General features: G+C 36.4%; 1 protein-coding gene across 7 annotated transcripts in view; it reads right to left on the bottom strand.

Moving 5' to 3' along the window:
• Positions 1-1,312: 1,312 nt before the first annotated feature.
• Positions 1,313-14,186, bottom strand: part of EPHA6 (EPH receptor A6) — a 1,203,504-nt gene continuing 1,190,630 nt past the window's right edge. For all 7 annotated transcript variants that reach the window (XM_043994222.1, XM_043994223.1, XM_043994224.1 and 4 more), the window contains 2 exons: positions 5,950-6,099; positions 1,313-2,995 (listed from right to left, as the gene is read on the bottom strand). In XM_043994222.1, the coding sequence (XP_043850157.1) occupies positions 2,881-2,995; positions 5,950-6,099 (265 nt within the window). In that variant the 3' untranslated portion in view covers positions 1,313-2,880. The remainder of the gene's footprint in view (positions 2,996-5,949; positions 6,100-14,186) is intronic.

Below are 14,186 nucleotides of genomic sequence, written 5' to 3'. Positions count from 1 at the left end.
TTTTCCTCTTTTTGTTTTATAAAAATAAATATATTCAATTAATAAATTTGTTTATATTATTTTTACATTTGCTCTTACTGAATATACATATATATTTCAAGGAAGGTAAATAAGGAAATTCTATTACCTCTAAATGTATCCAGGTTTGTGTAAGTGCATCAAGTGGCCTGCATCTAGTCTACAAGAGATGCATGAACATGCAAGTGACAGCAAGAATATGCACCTATGTTTTAGACTGATGCTGAGCTATTCCAGACACACACACACACACACACACACACACACACACACACACACACACACACACACACTCTGATTGATCACCCTGGTTTTGCATTTGTTTTAAGAGTGCTGTAAGGACTACTTGTAAAGGCTATCTTCTTTCTAGCTGTATTGCCTTGGTAAAGGAAGGGAAATTAAGCTGTGGTTGGCAAAAACAGGAGATAAGTCAATAAAAGAAATTCAATTTCAGGAATCTAGTCTTATAACGTAATCAAGAAAGTCTTAAAATGAAAGAGTATTTATGACTTATGGAAGAAACTGGGGGCTATTACTAGTGAGAATATTTTCCCTAGAAATTGCAGTTTAGGGAGAAATTTAGGAGTGTGGTGAGGGTACTCTCTTCTCTAAGGTAAAATAAAACTGATTTGTTAAATCATCATTTTTAGAACTCTTTTTTTTTTTTAAATTCCAGGAGTGTTTCCTCATGCCATCCCTCTTTTACAAATCCTGTTAGGAGGCTTAGCTTTTTGGTGTCCTCTGCTTTCTCTGATCTGGTCACAGCAATTACTTTTCTAGTTTTATAGGAAAGAATATTTTGAGCCTTGAATTAGCCTAATGAATGGGATTATCTTGGGGTTTGGGATAGGAGTTTGGGGTTCCTCTTTAAAGAATTACACCCTCGGGGCAGCTAGATGGTGCAGTGGATAGAGCACTGGCCCTGGAGTCAGGAGGACCTGAGTTCAAATGTGGCCTCCGACACTTAACACTTACTAGCTGTGTGGCCCTGGGCAAGTCACTTAACCCCAATTGCTTCACTAAAAAAAAAAAAAAACAAAAAAAAAACCCAATAGAATAAGATAATAGTTTATTTAGGGGCTGGGGAAGGGAAACCAGGAGAGAAATCCTTGGACTTCTCATGGGGAGAAGGCATGGCACAGAGAGTAGCTCTGAGATACCAATCTCCTTGAGCAGGAGACAGGCAGATACTTTTATAGAGGACTGATGGGGGTGATCATTTGACTGTGGAAAGTTCCCTTACTGAGGGAGGACCATATCCCACTGGTGGTAGCTGGGGGAATTGGGTGAGGGGTGGCTGTGGATCTCTCTAGCCATCTCTCTCCTCCTCCCACCACAAAGGCAGCAGCCACACCTAATCTTATCTCCCCAGGGGTGGAGGAGACTGGAATGAAGGGTGGTGGTCCTGTAACTAGCTCAGTCCCAATCCTGTTCCACTTATCGCTTTAGGTGTGTCTGTCCTTTGGTTTAGTTTCTCAAGGAGAAGGTTCTTTAATGGCCCCAGACAACTTTTGGGGTGCTAGGCCTATAACAGTAAGGTGAATGAGCTTTAAGCCACTGAGAAATGTATTGCATAAGCTTTTTTTGGGGGTGCATTTATGTTCGAAAGTATTCAGAATATGACAAGGTTGGTATATTCTAGCCATGGGTCTCCTCATTACTATCCCTCCCAAAGTACACAGATTGACATTTAATTTGCATATGAGCACCTGGATAAACCTGGACATGCTCCCTTTGAGGCAGAAAAGCATACTTGTATCATGTAAGGTTCTGAAAATATGGCTGGCCATGATCATGTAATCTTTTTTTGGAATAAATGATAAAAAATCTCAAAGTCTTGTCATGTTAATTAGTAATAATCAGTTTGGTATCATCTATCTGCATAGACTTCTGTGTTGGTATAAAATAATTCTAAATTTTAGGAATGTCATTTATATCTCATTCAAGGTATTTAAACAAAGAATAATTAATTCCTTTCCTCCTCTGATAATGATTTTCTCCCCCCCCCCCAAACTTCTAAAGGTAAACCCAAGGCAATATTTTAATTATATGTTCCCCTATGTTTCTCTCTCTCAACCTACATGGAAGTTATTAGTGCCATATGCTCATAGATTTTCCAGAGATGATTTTCATAATATACTTATTAAAAATCAAAGGGAAAATGGCTAACAAACTACAACAAACAATAAATGATATAGCAGTGTTGGATGCTGATTAAAAAAAGAAAGCTAAACTCAGGGCCTCGGAGGATTTAGAAGCACATTTTTTTTCTCTCCCTTCCCCCTCCCCCCAAATACCTACAAATAACAAGAATTTACTATATGAAATTATTGGTCACTTATGCAAAGAATCCTAGCATGATCAGGTACTAGTTACCAGCAGTTAAACTATGATAAAATAAGGTATGACCCATACAGTTAAATTTAGTTAACTATAAAATAAATATTTATGTCAAATTGAAAACTACATGATCACAAAACACGAAAAGAAGTCAATTACTTTTTTTTCCCATCTACCACTGAATTGTAAGTACATCAATTAAGAAGCCACACCTGGGCAAATGGGCTATTGCTTTTAGGACCATTTCCCCAATATGGTTATACAAAGTTACATATCCATGCTGAGTTATTTACCAGTGTGTAGCGACAGTCTGCAGTGGGCCAGTGTATTGGCAAGTAATTGAAGGAAGAACTATGCAGTGTGATTAAAAATCCAAGTTGGAAGCATAAACATAAAATGGGTTCATAGTCTGAACAGAAGATTGTAGTTTGTGAAGTTGGGAGAATCAGAAGGGAGAAAGGAGAGAGAATATCTTCCATTTTAGAAATGCTGAGGCACAAAACACAGTTGTTTCTAGAACTTTCATACGTGAAATCCCTTCTCCTGTATGTGCATCATGTGTAAACGTAAAGTCTGTATGCTGCTCACTATTCTTCTCTGGTGTCCAATGAGTACGACCCCAATTCTTCTAATATCACTGTAAGAAAAAGGAAAAAAAAAATAGGTCTAGTGACCTTAGTTGCACAAGAGGATTGATTCATTTGCTAGTCAAAGACAACAACTGATAAAAACAAAATGTAACTCTTTAAGAATAAAAGCCAACAAACAAATGAAGAAACCTCAGTGACAAGAACACAGCTCAGAATATTCAAATTCAGGTACTTACACATTCTAAAAATATGTTTTAGAACTGGAGTTCAGATATTTCAAGAAGTACAATTGAGGTAATTATGCAAATCTACTATGTTACAACACGGTATGACAATTAGCAACCCTGGAACCTTTTAGAGTGTAATACACAAAGAATCAGTTCATGTTGGTTACTCCTCTCATGATACCTTTGAATTGTTTAGGTTATATGAATTTCCAGGTCTTTTCAGTGAATTCTTCTTCAATATCCCCCAAGTGGTAAAGCAGTCTCTCTCTTCCTGTTGACATTTCATTAATGGACTGCTTTTGGGGACCAGTCATTCAACCAGTTCCAAATCTTGTTTTGTTTTATTTTTTTTTCTCCTTTGGTGGGGCAATGAGGGTTGTGACTTGCCCAGGGTTACACAGATAGTAAGTGTCTGAGGCTGGATTTGAACTCAGGTCCTCCTGAATCCAGGGCTGGTGCTTTATCCACTGCGCTACCTAGCTGCCCAGTTCCAAATCTTCTTAATATTATCTAGTCACTGTAACATCTTGCCTACAAAGATAGCATTAGAAATTTTTGTCAAATGCTTTGCTAAAATATAAACACATCGTGTCTATGACATTTCCTTAACGCACCATTTCCTTTTAGTCAATCACACCCTCCCCCAACTTCCCCATTTCTATCTATCTATCTATCTATTTATTTATTTTTGGTGGGGCAAGGAGGGTTAAATGACTTGTCCTGGGTCACACAGCTGTCAAGTGTCTAAGGCCAAATTTAAACTCAGGTCATTCTGACTCAAGGGCTGGCACTTTATCCACTGCGCCACCTAGCTGTCCCCCCCCATTTTATTTTCGGTAGAAAGATCTCTTGATTAGATTCATAAGACGCCAAGAAAACATATTTTAAAATTATTTTTAAAAATTAACAAGTATTTTTTCTCCCTCCTCATCCCTTAATAAGAAAAGTAAAACAAAAGTCTCATAACAAATAAATTGTTTTTCTCAGCCATTTCTGGTACACTTCATTTCTGGTAAAGAGCTCATAATTTTTATATTTAAGTTGTGGTCCAAAAGTACAAATTTCTTTTCTTATCTACTTTCTTCTTAGGCAGTTGTTCACTGTCCAAATCTGTCTTTGTCTTCTGAAGCCCTAACCTCCAATTGGTGCAAGTGATTACAACTCTACTTGTATTCCTCTTAAAATCTTGAGTTTCTTGCTCAGGAATTCCTAACCTTTAGCTATGATTTCCAGATACTTTCTGGTGGAATCACTGTAACCCACATAAATCACCAAAAAATAGGTAGTGTTCAACACATTTGATAAATCTTGGAAAACTCTCCATTACATCTGAGATTCATGTTCCGGGAAGACAGTAGATGCCTCTGTTGTTCATGTCAAGTCTACAGATCGCTGTGTCACATACTCTTCAGGAGGAAATACTTAACAGCTACAACTAGTATACTCGTATTCTGTTTGTTTGTGTGTGTGTGTGTGTGTGTGTGTGTGTGTGTGTGTGTGTGTTTGTGTGTGCCCTTTCTTCTGACTTCACTGGATGATAGATCACCTGATAATAGCCGCAGGTCCACATCATTCTTTGAGCCCAAAACATTTCTTTGAGATGTTGTCTAGCTCTGACCTCTCTAAAGGAAGTTTCATACTTGTTGAATGGTTCTAAGTATTAATTCATCTTCCTTTCCTTTGTGTCACATTCTTCCACCCTCTGTACTTCTGATATAGATGAGAAGAAATTCATATCCTTTTTCTTGTTGATATCTTTCCTTAGTTCATTCTTTCAAGGAACACTTCATTCTCCTCAACTCAAATTTCCCTGAAGAGTATAAATGCTTTCTTATAGGCATTTCAGTTTCTCCTCTAGGATGAAGACCAATTTGCACTTTGTGCAAACATAGACATTAGCTGGTACTGGTAGAATCACAAACACAGTACATTCTCTGCAGGACACTGCATTATTTGTTTTGTTCTTCATATTTACTTGAAACAAGAACAATTACCTGTTAAGATACTGTACTCGATATACATTGATATAGTTGCTATACTAAAAAACAAGGCAAAGGATAAAAGTAGAGACAATGAAAAATAATCGATGAGGTCATTATAAAGGCAGAACTCTCATTTAATGAGATTATACTTTGTGTATATATGTTTGTACACATATGTATGTGTATATATATATACACACACATAGTGTATATACACTAGGATGCTGATAAGAATTGATTAGAGGGGCAGCTAGGTAGTGCAGTGGATAAAGCACTGGCCCTGGATTCAGGAGGAATAGAGTTCTAATCCGGCCTCAGACACTTGACACTTACTAGCTGTGTGACCCTGGGTAAGTCACTTAACTCTCATTGCCTCCCCCCCAAATATTAGAATTGATTATTTTGTATGACTAATACTTGATCCAAATGACTAATGTAATTTCTACAAAGTTTGAATAAAATTTTGTTTTTCAGAAAGACGTTATTATAGAAATTATTTTAAATAACCCCTAAAATGAATAGTCATGAGTAATCACCATTCAGGGAAGAGTACAGCCTTGGGGAGCTTGACACTTATTCACACATTTAGACTTCATTGTTACCTATGTTATGGAATAGCCAATTTCTACCAGGAGAGTTGCTAAAGGAAAAGAAAGACTTGCAAATGTCACCTTAGCCATTGGAATGGCAATTATAGTCATGGTGAACTAGGTATATCATGCAGCTGTATAGATCTCAGTAATGCAGCAATGCAATGTAATTAAATATGGTAGCAAGAATAATACCACTTACTCAATGCTCATTCTTGAAATCAAATCCAAAGTTGTAAACCCGGCTGCCATAAAGTTATTCTTATATTGGCCCATTTTAATTGAATCCAGCCAATCACTGACTGAAACAAACAAAGGATATTCTGGGACTTCACCAGGTGAATCTGGCATTCTGTAAACAAACAAACAAACAAATTATTTGAGTCAGGTGAAGCAAGCTTTGCTTTGTTTCTCTGTTTTTCTATACGACTTAACTTAATGTTTACATATTTTTCTTTAAAGTAAATTTGAATTCAGAAATGAAGTGAGAAGTCCTGTGCTCGAGTACTGGTACTGCCACTTATTTGTGCAAACTTAGGTATGTCTTTACTAACTCTGAGCCTCAGTTTCTTTATCTGTTAAGTAGGGACACTAATACGTGCCTAATTCAAAGAGTTTATATGAGAATTTAAAAAATGTAAAGTGCTATGTAAATGTGAATTTTCATTATTATTAATAAATTTCAATTATTAATAAAAATCTAAATTGATATTTGGTCCTTTTTTTTCTCAAATTACCCTCATTTTCTTGTGTCAAACATAAATTTCTGTTTTAAAATTTTTTTCTGTTTACTTCTACCATTGTTGCCAAGCTACTTTCCATTGTATAAGTTAATATACCCTGAAAAAACTCACATTCCATAAACACTCATTCTCATTATTTTAAACTATATTTATTAAGTTTAGTTAAGTTTATTATGACCAGTAGGAATTTAACTAGACATAAGATCATTGTAAAATTCACTGATATACTGTTTTATACTCTTCCTTTCACTGTATTCTTTATTCCTTTTCCATATTAATACTTATCTTCAACCTCATGATACTCTGATAGATAAATACCATTTAAAATTTCTTAGCTAGTCAACAAGCATGTGTTGAACATTTATTATTATCATCTTCCATTCTCTCCTTTAATCTTGAATGAAGAGATGACCATTCTCACCAAGGTCAAATTTTTTATGTCTATCCTTGATCCCTCCTCTCCATCTTTCCCAGACATTGTCTCCATAAATAATGATCTTTCTGACCTCCAATCTCTCCCTATGCATTAGTTTTTTTCCTAAATTCTACAAATATTCTCAAGTCTACCCCATCACTAAATCTTACCATCTCCTCCAACTTTCATTCTACATTTTTCCTTTCTTTAAAAAGGCACTAAAGTTGTTTCTATACTAAGGTTATGAAAAACAGCTGTCAAGGGTTATTTACTCTGACTTGATGAGATTAAACTATATGCATATGATATTGATAAATAAGAATTGATTAGAAAGTATTATTTTATATGAATAATAGTTTACACAGAAGACAATTATACTGTTGTAATTTCTAGAAGGTTTGAAACATATTTTTCAGAAAGCAGTTAGTGGTGTAGAAAGCTATCTACACTTGTTGCCTTCATTTCCCCTCCTCTCATTAACTTTTTAGCTCTCTGCAATCTGGCTCCTGATCTCATCAGTCATCTGAAAGCACTCTCTTCAAAGTTACAAGTGATCTCTTAATTGTCAAATATGATGACCTTTTCTTAATCCTTATCCTTCTTGACCTTTCTGAAGTATTTGATACTATTAACCACACTTTTCTCCTGAATTCTTTTTCCTCTTAGGTTTTTCATGACACTGTTCTCTCTTGACTTTCACTCCACAGTTTCCTTTGTTGTTTCATCATTTTTATCCTGCCTCCTATTATGAATATACCCCAAAGCTCTGTCCTGTGGCCTCTTCTCTTGTCTCTCTACACTCTCTCACTGGGTGACTTCATCAGTTTCCGTGGGTTTAATTATCCTTTCTATTCAAATGATTGATTCTTATACTCTGTCTCTGTCTCTCTGTCTCTCTTTCTCTCTCCTCTCTTCCCTTATCAGTCATCTTGGAAACTTTAAACTGGATGTTCTGCAATAACTCAAACTCAACATGTCCATACTACTGGAAGACACACATGTGGCTTTAAGTAAGTTATTTACACATCAAGGGGAGTAGTTTAAACATAAATACATGTATACACGCATATATTTTCCACAGAAATCTAAGAACTACCCTAGTCTGTTATATCAGTAACAATCATTTTAAAACTGTTTTTAAAAATCTGTATTTCATGGTAAACAAAAACTTTCCCATTAGGAATGCTTTGCCTCTTGAGGAGCAGTTTTCAACTGAGCAAAGTCAATTTACCAATTCACTTATTCTGTGCAATTCTCTGTTAGAATTTTCAAGGGATTAAGAGTATACAAGCTAGTACAGATTTTTCTTTCATTCCCTTTGGGTTTAAAAATTGACAAAGTTGGGGGCAGATAGGTGGTGCAGTGGATGAAGCACCATCCTTGGATTCAGGAAGACCTGAGATTGAATCTGGCATCAGACACTTGACACTTACTAATTATGTGACCCTTGATAAGTCACTTAACCCTCATTGCCCCTCAAAAAGAAAAAAAAATTACACACTTAAAAAACCCCATAGAATGACTAGATCAAATGGAAACCAGAGAATTAGAGCAGTGTCTATTTCCTCCCTATTAAATGAGGGTCTGCCACCTGCTTGGATACCAGGAGTTTCCTGGCTGATAAAACACTCAATGTAGAGGATGTGAGAGAGCTTACTTCTGGGAGGATCATGATGACATTTAAAAGAAGTGCTCTTTGGATAGATTGTGCTGTAACATGTATAGAAATTCTATAACTGGTTTTGAGTAACTAACCATGGGTGAAAGAGGTTCTTTGATTGACTTTAGAGGAATTCATATAGGTCTGTCATTATTAGCAATTTCCTCTTTTGCTTCAGTCATTCTTGGGGGAATTTTCTCTTTTGCTCATGGTGTCTGGTGAGAGACCACATTCTAAGGGAAAATGCCTTAGGCCTTTCTCCCTCTCTGAGGCTCTGTGGTATCACATGGGCCTGGATCTTTGGGCTCTGTGTTCATCATTTTCTATTCTAGGTGAAGGGAATAGACCCTTCATGACCATGTGAATTTGAAAAGACTGGAGATATATTTGGCATTCAGAGTTCCAGAGTCCACAGATTTTATAGCCAGCACAGAATAGATGCCCCAAGGAACAAGGGAGAGACCCCCAGAAATGACCTTCTAAACTCAGGCCAGGGAAATTGAGATGAGGACTCGTTCAGTACCCATGTCACCCTTGGATCTGAATTTGGTCTTAAAGTGTTTTGACCTTACTCCTCCAGAGACTGGTGTATGGTGATGTAGTGAGTATGCCCCTTAAGGTGTTGGAAGAAATGTTTTATCTTCTAAGTAAATATTGCTTTGTAAAAGTTAACCAGTGTTAAGTGTTTATATGGGACTGAGATATTAATTATAGGCCCCTAAGAGTGGGAGAAACACAGCAGGTTTCAAACTAATGGAAATAAAAAAGAGATACCCCAACTCCTCAGGGTTATCCCTGTCACACTGAGAAGGGAGAAATAGCTGGCTTGACCCTGAAAGAGAGAACCAGAAGACATTTGCTACATTTATATTTAACATTGCTATTTCTGCTTTACTTTCAAAATATACCACCTAGCAAGCTATAGTATTAATAATTATATCACATGAAATAAGAGGTTCTTCTACTGTGAACTAAACACATTAGGAAATATCTATGGAGTGATACATAGGACATATATTATCTCATAGTTTCCTGATTCTTAGAACAATTGCTTATGTCCACCTTTTTCTAACCCACTGAATTAATACATTACTGCCCCAAAGAGGCTAATGATTCTTTACCCACATGCTGTTTTATAATTCTGCTTGGTTGTAGTATATTTCAGTTTAGCTACTCTCAGAGTGACTCAATATTTGACATGAAATATAGATTAATCTTGTGCAAAAAGGGATTCACACAGTGTGTCCCAGAAAGCCACTTGGATTATAGAAACTCTGATGTATATGGTCAACTCCTATACTTTACTGGCTAACATCAAAATTGTCTATTAATGTAAATAAACCCTTGTTAGAAAATTGTGATAAATGTCACAATCAAGAAAAAAAATAGTTGCTTTCATTCTTTCCCTATCCTTTCCCATGAAGTTTGGTAAAGTTAGATAATAAAGCTAAGAAAATCTGATTTTGTGATTTCTTCTGCAAATCTTTGTGTTTCTGAATCAATCAATTCACATTTACTAAATACCTACTATGTGCTAGACACTATGCTAAATCTGCAGTGATATAGTCAGGCAACTTCTCTCTTCAGAAATAATGATGGAATACCTCTGGGAATTACACAATTTAGTACAATTATTTGGTGAGCGACATGCAATTTGCCAATTTGTTGCTTTTAGTACAGAAAGGTCATTAAAGAATATATTGCTCACCAAACCATCTGACTGACCTCTTTAAAGTTGTTCCCAGAATGTTTCAACACAATAATTTCTTCTCCCCACCCCCAACATAGCTGTATATTACTATCCCTCTAGTAAACTGGTTGCTTTTTAGCCTTTATTCTACTTCATTGACACTAGATTTAATAAGGTCAGGGGCTTCTCATTGTTCAGAGCAACTATGTAATAACTCATCTGTGCTTTATCTTCTAACTAGGTGGGAAATGCCAGCGGCTAGGACCTGAAATCATCACCTCCAGATGAATCCTCTGGAATATTACCTAGCAAACAATAAATGTCCTTTCTTATCAATCACACAGGATGATAAATTCAGTCTGCCACTTACTGAGCATGTAGATATCTCTGCTATTTGTACAGTGTTAGCTGTCCACCAGTGAGAGGTACCTTTATAAAAAACCTGCAGCACTAAAATGTTCATGATGCAGAATGGTGGGCAACTTGAACGTCTGCTGTTTTATGTAGAAGATGAAGAGGGGTTGAAATATTAAAAAAGATCTTACCAGCACTGAATTTTTAGGTTTAGAATACCTATAGGACTCGGGTAAGTATTCTAAAGTTAAGTGAACAATAAACATATACTCCTATTCTTATCAGGGGCAATTCAGACACAGTATGAACAAGCAAAGCTTACTTACCCAAGAGGCTCTTAACTTAATGGATATCTGCACTCAAAGTAGTACCATTTTTGACACTAAAAGTTTTTTTTTAGATATATTGTCAATAGGCTTCTAAAACTGCTGTGAATAAGAGGGAAAATTTCCATTCTTATATGTTTTCTGTAGCTCATTGTTATCATATAATTATAAATTCTAGAAGGAACCATAAAATGTTAAAAAGAAAAGGTTACACATATTCAGAGGCAGAACCTCTCTGAATGCCTAACTATTAGTTCTTTTAGGGAATAACCTGTTGAATTAAAACAAAGCAGAAAATAACCCCAATATAATAGAATAACACACATCATAGTATATATATGACATCATATATATGTGTATATACATGTATATGTATATACACACACATACACACATATGTGTGTGTGTATATATATATATATATGTAAAATATAGCAGAAAACATTTTGGGAGTGCTAGATTGTAAATTCCTTGGTGACAGGGATCATGGCTCATATTTTTATCCTGCAGTCCTGGTAGCTAGAAAAATGCTATGACAATCAGCACTCAGGGGCTTAGGATGTATTTGTTGATATTGATTTGAACATAAAGTTCTCTTTAGTAAAGCCATTTTCATGTTCTAGTAGACAGACCACAGTAACAGGGCTTTGTTTATCTATTTTTAGTGCATTCAGTTAAATGGTAAATCTGTTGAATAGTTCATAAAATAGGCACTCTTTAAAGAAGAGATTGTTTAGCTTTAATATCATATACTTTTTGCTGTAATTCATTTCCCTTAATTTGCATCTGGATTTTTGTGGGGTGCAAAGTCGAGAACTAGAAAAAGCAGTGTGACAGAAAGAAAACTTGTTCAGGAGCATTGAAGTTGGGGGAGGCAACAGAACCCAGGGGAGGGCCGGGAGTCTCATGTGAAGCTATAGCAGAAGACATAAATACAGTTGTGACAACACTTCTCCTCCTTGGTACCATGACATTTAATCATTTTTCACGTCATGACCCAGATTCTGTACTCTCTAAATCACTAAGGAATCCACAAAAGCCCCTTAATGCACTGGCCCCCACTCAGGCTGGCCAGGATCTGCTGTTACTTACAAAAAATGATGGAGTACTGGAAACAAAAACACCTGCTTCATGTAGACAAACAAAAAAGGAAAGAATACTCCTTGTAAACTTGGTAGTAATAGGTACCTTATTTAAATACAATTTGAATTCCAGTTTAGGAAAGTGGATTTCAAAGAGTTCTGAGAAATGATAGTTATGCTACCATGGACAGAGACTCAAGAAAGGAAGTAGCAGTGTAGGATGATCTCTGATGAATTCGGATTTTAAAAGGCCACTGGAGGATATGAAAGGAAAAACCTATAATCTGGGACAAATACAAAAGGGAAGTATACATAACCCAAAAGGTCATGATTAAGTCAGAAAGGCTACGAGCCCAGACCGAGTTAAAGCTGCTGAGAAATGCTAAGAACAACAGAAAAGGCTCTCCTTAGGTAGTTTCAGAGTAATAAGAATCAAAGATTCTATTGACAGCAAAAGAGCAGTCAGAAAGAAGGCAAACTTCAAATCCTATTTCATTTCTGGCTCTTCTATCAAGCAGAATGAAGAGGCAAACTAGAAAAGATAGAACAAACATGATTAAGAAAGAATTAAAGACCAAGATAGATAAGAAAGCAGTACCATGAAGAGCTTGACTTCCTATACTTGAATTCTGCCAGTCCTTACAGATGACATTAACCCATACCTGCTGACAAATCCTCTCATAGCTTTGGAACCAATCCAGACCCTAGGGAGGGGAATGGTAAGGACCCATGGCTTAGGTGCCTCATTATTAATCTAGCCCTGTTTCTGGTTCCAGTCTGACCCTGTATAATAGTACTAGAACTGGTAAGGCAGGAGTCTAATGAGCTATTTTAGTGCTGTCTATGTTCATGAGTTCCTGTAAGTCCTTGTATCTTATGCATTTTCTGCTAGAGTAAGATAAAGGCTATCTACTATCAGATACCCATGTTGTATATAGAGTGCCTTTGCTGGAGTCTGGGATCATCTTAGCCACATTTGAGGAAACCTAGACAAGCATCTTGGGTCCAAGGTCAAGTCAAGTCCAATTCTTAGTCTTATTTCAGAGACTTTCTTGGAGTCCTCCAGATCAGGACAATGAACCAAAGAGAATTGAGTCAGTCAGTCAGTTAGATTGATTCTGGTCCATGTGAACCCATGATATCTTGGGGACCCTGGGCCAAAGTTTATGTCTATAATTTTAAGTTTTAAAAACAATGTGCTTATATACATCTTACTAGATTCTCACAGCCCTGCTTGGGAGGCACTGTAGGTAGCATGTAAGTGTTAAAGTGGAGAGAATACTGGACCTAGTAGTGAGGAAGAACTCCTGAACTTAACTTGATCTTGATCATTTACTAGTTACATGAGTCTGGAAAAGTCACTTAATCCTTGTCTGCCTCAGTTTTCTTATCTGAAAAATGGGAATAATAATAGTACCTATCTCATAGGATTGGTGTGAGGAAAAAATGAGATAATATTTGTAAAGTACCTGAAGGCAGCTAGGTGGCATGGTGGGTAAGTATTTGACTTGGAATCAGAAAGACCTAAGTTTGAATCCTGCCTCTGACACTTAGTTAACTGTGTGGCACAGTAGATAGAGAGAGCACTGGGTCTGGAGTCACATGATCTGAGTTCAAATATGACCTCAGATTCTAACTACCTGTGTGAGCCTGGGCAAGTCATTTCTCTCAGCCTCAGCTTCCTCATGTATAAAATGGAGATAATAATAGTACCTACCTCATAGAATTGTTCTGAGGATTAAATGAGATACTATTTGTCAAGTATAGTTCCTGGCACATAGAAGGTGCTTTATAAACACTTGTTTTCTCCCCCTCTCTCCTGGGCAGCTCTCTTAATCTCTCATGGTCTCAGTTTAATAATATCATATTCCTCACATGGTTGCTGTGAGGATGACAGGAAGTTACATCTATATTATATGTATATATAATATACATATACATGTATGTATCAATTGCTTTGTAAACCATAAAGTATTATATAAATGTTAGTTATTATAATCCTAATTTAAGATGAAGAAACTGAGTCTTAGAGAGGGAAAGTGATTTGCTAATGGCCACACTGCTACTAAACCACAGAGATGGATTTTTCTGATGGATTTTTTTCTGATTCCAAGTCCAGTGCTTAATGATCTCTGCCCATTGAAGTTAAAAAACAACCAAATTCTCTGT

This window comes from Dromiciops gliroides, chromosome 3, assembly GCF_019393635.1.
Source record: "Dromiciops gliroides isolate mDroGli1 chromosome 3, mDroGli1.pri, whole genome shotgun sequence".
Taxonomy (NCBI): domain Eukaryota; kingdom Metazoa; phylum Chordata; class Mammalia; order Microbiotheria; family Microbiotheriidae; genus Dromiciops; species Dromiciops gliroides.
Note: the sequence above shows the minus strand (reverse complement) of the source record. Positions and strands in the feature narration are given on the sequence as shown.